Source organism: Crassostrea angulata, chromosome 6 (genome assembly GCF_025612915.1).
Source record: "Crassostrea angulata isolate pt1a10 chromosome 6, ASM2561291v2, whole genome shotgun sequence".
Lineage (NCBI taxonomy): Eukaryota > Metazoa > Mollusca > Bivalvia > Ostreida > Ostreidae > Magallana > Magallana angulata.
In genome coordinates, this window is record NC_069116.1 from 4,324,180 (window position 1) to 4,330,302 (window position 6,123).

At 36.0% G+C, this 6,123-nt stretch overlaps 1 protein-coding gene across 1 annotated transcript; it reads left to right on the forward strand.

Moving 5' to 3' along the window:
* Positions 1 to 91: 91 nt before the first annotated feature.
* Positions 92 to 5,479, forward strand: LOC128188424 (von Willebrand factor A domain-containing protein 7-like). The gene is made up of 11 exons (XM_052859469.1): positions 92 to 364; positions 1,796 to 1,918; positions 2,169 to 2,342; positions 2,768 to 2,846; positions 2,942 to 3,036; positions 3,128 to 3,313; positions 3,467 to 3,706; positions 3,824 to 3,943; positions 4,074 to 4,289; positions 4,373 to 4,440; positions 4,590 to 5,479. The coding sequence occupies exons 1-11, from the start codon at positions 142 to 144 to the stop codon at positions 4,755 to 4,757; spliced, it is 1,692 nt and encodes a 563-aa protein (XP_052715429.1). The 5' UTR covers positions 92 to 141; the 3' UTR covers positions 4,758 to 5,479.
* The last annotated feature ends 644 nt before the right edge of the window (positions 5,480 to 6,123 follow it).

A 6,123-nucleotide genomic window follows, 5' to 3' on the forward strand; every position in this document is an offset into this window, starting at 1 on the left:
CTGTATTCACAAACGCCTCCTTAATCTCAATTAAAGTTTAACTTTACAAAAAAAGCCTTATCTTTCTGTGGGCATTTATAAACTTTAAAGCAACGCGAACATTCAAATTAGTTCTATCCCTTGGCAAAGGCTCTCACAGAAATGGCGATCAAGCTGTTACTCCTACTTGCGGTATCCATATCGACCGTGCTGGGATTCTTTCCTACACAGGAAAGTGGCAAAATAGGAGACTACAGCCATCAGAGTATCACAGAACGCGCCCTGTATGAATCCGCCGCCGTTTTTATCCGGACGTACATTAACGCTGGAAACAAGTACGCTTCGCGGAGCGGCGTCGACGTCACTGTGGACTTTATCAGGGGAGGTAAGTTACTCATGGATTATCTCGACCAAATTGTAAATAGGAATATTAGTATCATTAAAACAGGCTATGTAATATTTTGTTATGCGAGGGATTTAAATTCAAATTTAATTGAACATACATGCACACTCGTTTGTAAAATAAATTTGTTAGTGTTTCTTTGAACAATTTACTTTTACTTTTGCTACGCAAACTCATATTCAAAATCTAAAAGAGTTGGCTTTTGTACTTTTTAATAGGAAATTACTGATGTATGACTTTTCATTATTTAATGTAAAAAACTACAATGTGTATATTGATTTTCTGAAACAGTTTAGAATTAATTTAATATTCGATTGAAAACATCACATATGGCATTACAATTTGAATAATTTATTAAAGAAAGCAATGGAATGACGTTCATTACATGTGGGGAAAAAAATGAGAAAAATGTTGATATCATTTATTCATCCTTTACTTAAATGCCAAAATATAATCTGTCTTTCGTGCTTACCATAGGAATCTGTTAAATGGTTGTTTGATTGCATTTGCAAATAGTGTCAGCACATTTATAGACAAGCTGACGTTTTTGGCAAATAAAAAACATATAAGGAAAGTGAAAAACTGAGAAAGAAAGACATAATTTTAGTTAAACGTTTTGTAACTTTTGATATTTAATCGTTAATTTTTTCCCCTCCAATATTAGGATTTCTATAAGAAGATCAATCGGCGGCATATCGATTTTTTAAAAATATAATTGTTTGATTCCATTAGTGGGTAGTAAATAATTTAAAACTCCTGCCATTTTTGCCAACATTAGGGTCGCATGATATATGCTTTAACATTTTTTAAACTAATTAACAGTTTCACTATTTTAATGGGGAAAAAATTAAAACTATCGTTAAAAAATTGGAGAACAACCACTGAAGTGGGAGAGCACCAGGTCTAATTATTGGATGTTCTGCACGAACTTGTCATTTGCGGACCAATATACTGTATTTTGTCTCTATACTAGAAATCTGCTTGTTCTGGATGTGGTGTCTATTTCTCAATAAAACATATCTATCCTCTATTTCTGTATACAAAACATAATACAAATAAGTATTATGGTATCTTAAAACTCCAACATATAACGGTGATCTTATATATAAGAGTTATCATTGAATCTTATGATAAATTGTAGTCTCAAGTAAGATTGTAGTCATACAATTTGGCTTGAGTAAAAGTTGCCCTTGATATTTAAAATGTAAAGCTACATGTACAAATTATTTTTTGTACTCTCCCCGTTTTAAGAAAACATCAAATTGTTACGTTTACATAACACTTGGCATTTGATTTGTTTGTCTGTAATCAATTAAGATGCATGTTTATCTTGTGTTTACTTTGAGTGACAAATTTATTCAATGACACACACAACAAACAAATTCTTCATCCTCTTTACCTTTTTTTCTGTAGATAGATCGTACGAGGCAGTATTCGGTACGGTAGTAGAAACGATCGTCTGGGGAAACAACAACGCACAGCGGATGTATGCCAACGTTCCTATGAGAACCATGAACGCGGAAATGATTTTTGCAGGTAGACTGACGTAATTTTTCGGCCTCTCTTTGATCTGTCGATTAACTTTTGTTACTAAATTCCATTTCCTCTTAACAAGAAGCCTTTCTTACAGGAACATTTTCTGTTAACATTTACTTGACTACACAATAGAAAAAATATATATATTCGTATAATCATTAAAATGAGTAATAGTATACACATACGATATATTTTTGTAATATGAATATGCAGGCACTTATAGCTTTTGATAAGCCTCTTACCTGTGTAGGTAACCTGTTGCTACAATCCCTGAGGGACCAGATCGTGGTCCTCTCACTGTCCCCCAACCCTGACTGGAACAACGTCCGCAAGCTGATCGGGGAGTACCTGTTCACCATGCAGATGTTTTACTCCAACACAAACTGGGTGGAGACGTATGGTAACGTCACCTGTAACGAACTAGGTGAGTTGTCCCAGCAGTCTTCCCGTTTAGTCAACTTCCGAAAAGATTTACTGTCTTATGAATTGTTCCTTGCGACACAATATATGAAACAGATAATTCCATGACTGTTATGATAGTTTAATTGAGTTAGTTTTTTATGTGGTTGCATATTTCTTTCTGAAATCATTCATGATAATGCAGTTTTAAATGACTGAATGAAAATACATTAAAGGCTATCATCAACCTTAAACTCCAATAAAGCTATGATACAAATTAGCGTCTTCTTTAACAAATTTCACATGTAAATGTACATGCCTTTTTTAATTTATATGTACTTAAGGAGTTTGATGATTTATTAACAGTCGACGAAAATGTTACGTTTTTACCGGAGATATGATGATAGCTATGTATGTGTTGTTTTTGACGTTGAAAGAAACTGTTTTCAGGAATTCAAGGAAGAAGTCTGATGCCCACAGCCCCACCAGATGTCGCCACGTGCGCCGGATGTGTATATTCCCATCCTGCGTAAGTTTCTAAACTGGAGTATCTTTGTGTGCAGTCGACAATGCTCCTATTTGGGAGAGTTCAGTATTCTGTTTTCACTATTATTTTTTTTCCAGAGTAGACAAGCATTCCTGTCAAAACAACATACTGGTGAACGGACAGTACCTGACGAGCGGATACCTGAGTGTTCAGGGCATCCCAAAACCGACAGGTAAGCCGGTCTCACTGGTCGACTCAGTAGCTCGCTCTGTAGATGCAATGTTTCACTTTCTGATTTCAAGTAAAACAATTGTCTTTGAAAGGAAACGACTCAGTAGGAATTGGGAAATGTAGTCACGGCGGGAAAGACGATGCGTTTTCTGACGTAAACGCCATTGGCGGGATCAACAAGGAGACATCTGACTCCAGCCTGTCCCCCCACTTCTTCCTTCACCACACGGCTGGGGAGGCCGCCATACAGGCCACCAACCAGTTCTTTGTCGGGGAAGGTAATTTAACCCCGTTTGTATATTCGATTTTTTTTATACATTTATGTTACATTCATGATCAGCAGATGTCGTAAAAAATTGTATTTAAGATGAACAATAACAATGGTATGAAACTTATTCAGTTCGTGTTTCTACACAAATCCATAATTGCAGTTACCGGGCTTCTTGATCAACTTGGACCTCGATTGTTCGGAGAATTGGTTGGACTACCTGTCGCCTGCAAAGACTGTTTGAAACCTGGATTATCCCTTGCTTACGTCATTGACACGTCATTGTCTATGTCAATCGACTTTGAACAAATCAAGACAAAAATAACAGAGACGATACAGTCATCTCTACATGAGAACAAGACCATGCCCTCCGATTTTATCCTCTCAACATTCAGTGACCCAGGTAACAGAAAATAAGACAACCGCTTTTTGTGAGAATTTCTTAAATATGTATTGTTCTCCATGCACAGTTGTCTGTATTGACTTTGGTCTTACGTGTTTGGTTTTTTCCATAATAAAGTTTCACTTAACCACGTGCGGAGCACGACAGACGGATATGAAATGATAAGCTGGATTCAAGACATGAAACAGGAGGGCGGAGGGGATTGTCCGGAGTTCTCCTTCCATGGATTACTGGCAGGTATAGCCACTGTTATTATAATCATCAATCTGTTTATTAGTAAGCACTACGAATCGTGTAATGTGAACCAGCCTTTTACCTCTGTTGCTTAATCAAAACTTTCATAATTTGTTGTCATGTTTTATTAAAGCGTTGAAGATAATTCGGCCGGATTCCTGTTTATTCTTTTACTCCGATGCCGATCCAAAGGATCCCGAGTTAGAGTATGCAGTTCTACAAATAGCTGCTCAGAAGAACGTCCATATCGCATTCCTGATTAAGGGAACTTGTAATACCGGCATCCCTTTCCTCGCTCGATTGGAAAACTCTACCAAAGCCACCTGTTTGAAGCAGTCTCTAGACAAAGGTTCTTTTTCAAATTTTGTTATTTTCTACCATAAGATATTTTATAAATTCATTTATGTTTATATTACTTCCCGGATATTTCAGACAGAAGAAAGCGCAGTACCGATCAAGACATTCATCAACCCTGGAACAAGCTCTATTCTTTTGACAAGGTCTGAGTTCGTCATTATGCGTGGTCTTCGCTTGAATTGTCGGTTCTTGCAAACTTTGCTATATACTTTTGTGACTTACATCACACAAGATATATTTAATTCTGGTTTTTATGAATACAAAAGAAAAACTTCTGTGCTCTTAATTTCAGGCTTCACAGAAAGGGTACAACTTTTCTACACTGGTAGTGGTTGGTTTGGCAGCAGTTGCAGTGGTATCGCTGTTGGCAGTCATTGCGCTACAGAAACACAGAACTCACAGGAAACAACCAATCACTGAGCAAGGAAATCATCGCGTGACATTTCCCCAAACAGATTGAGCGAAGACAGAATATGCTATTAGCATAGGCACAGAAAGACAAGTGAATGCCTGGCATTCCTGATCATTATGTTTGTTTTGTTTAAGTTGCTGCCTGTTTAACAGTGCTTCTGATGTCTCTATTGCAATGCTTGTATAAAAATGAATTACTAAGTTTAATAATATTTTGGTTCATAACGCTTGCCTTCAGTGGGTTTAAGATACATGTAAATGTACAAGATGTACCATTTCGACGATGCACTGCTATGTACCCCGTTTGGGTAAGGTGCCGAGTTTTTACAACTTTTATGCTATAAAAGTATTCCAAGGTCCAAAGTGTAGTTCTTATATACATATGCATGTATAACCACTTTTATTTCTCGTGTGCGTCTCGTATATTTGGAAGGAAAAAACTGTATTTTCAAAATAAGCATCCCCAAAGAAAAAAGAAGCATTCCCATGGGAGAATATTTTCCAGTAAGAATATTGATAATAGCATTCTATACTGAAAAAAATCTAATTGTTTTACATCACTGTCAAAGTTTTTACTTTTGTCTAAATCATTATTTCTAATTATCAGCTACAGAGAGTGCTTTTTATAAAGAAAGCAATATGCTTTAATTCTAGCTGAATTCTGAAACTTAAGTTGATTTATAACATGTACATGTATTGCTGACACTGCTTAAGAACGATAACTTCTATTATGTTGCTTCGAACATTAGAAATTAAAATGGGTAAATTATAGTTTTGTTTGTTTAATTCTTATAAAAGTTTCGCTACTAAAATCTGTCGCTTGGTGATTATTTTTAGCTAGATTGCTAAAAAAACAAAATGTTATTGGAGCTTTGACAAGCTGTACACGACGTTTTGTTCGATCGTTGCTGGAGTCGACGGAAAAAAATACGGCAACTTATAAACCAAACGTAATATATCATCTAAGTGACAATATATTATTTTGATTTGAATCGGTTTTCGCAATTAAACGTATTCTTTTCTTGTTTCCCGCAAATTTACCTTGAATAAGCCACTTGTTCCTGTAATAAAAGTGTATCCTAGAGTACAATACAAGGTAACTAACTCCGAATGACCTGATCCAGTACAAAGGATTCGCTGCTTATGCAGATGGAAGTATATGCCAAATTAGATTATGAATGTAAATAACAGACCCCTTCACGATAATTGCAGAACTGCTCTCTTGCAGGGCAAAATGATATACTTTGCCGAAATTTCAGTAGGTAGATAATTAAATGACGTTAATGAAACAATTGACGTTACGTAATATTTCACCAAGCTATGTCATTTTGCCTTGCAAAAGAGTAGTACCGCAGTTACCGTGAAGGGGTTAATTATAGAACAGATCTTAAATAAGCACTTAAATTGTTTGATGC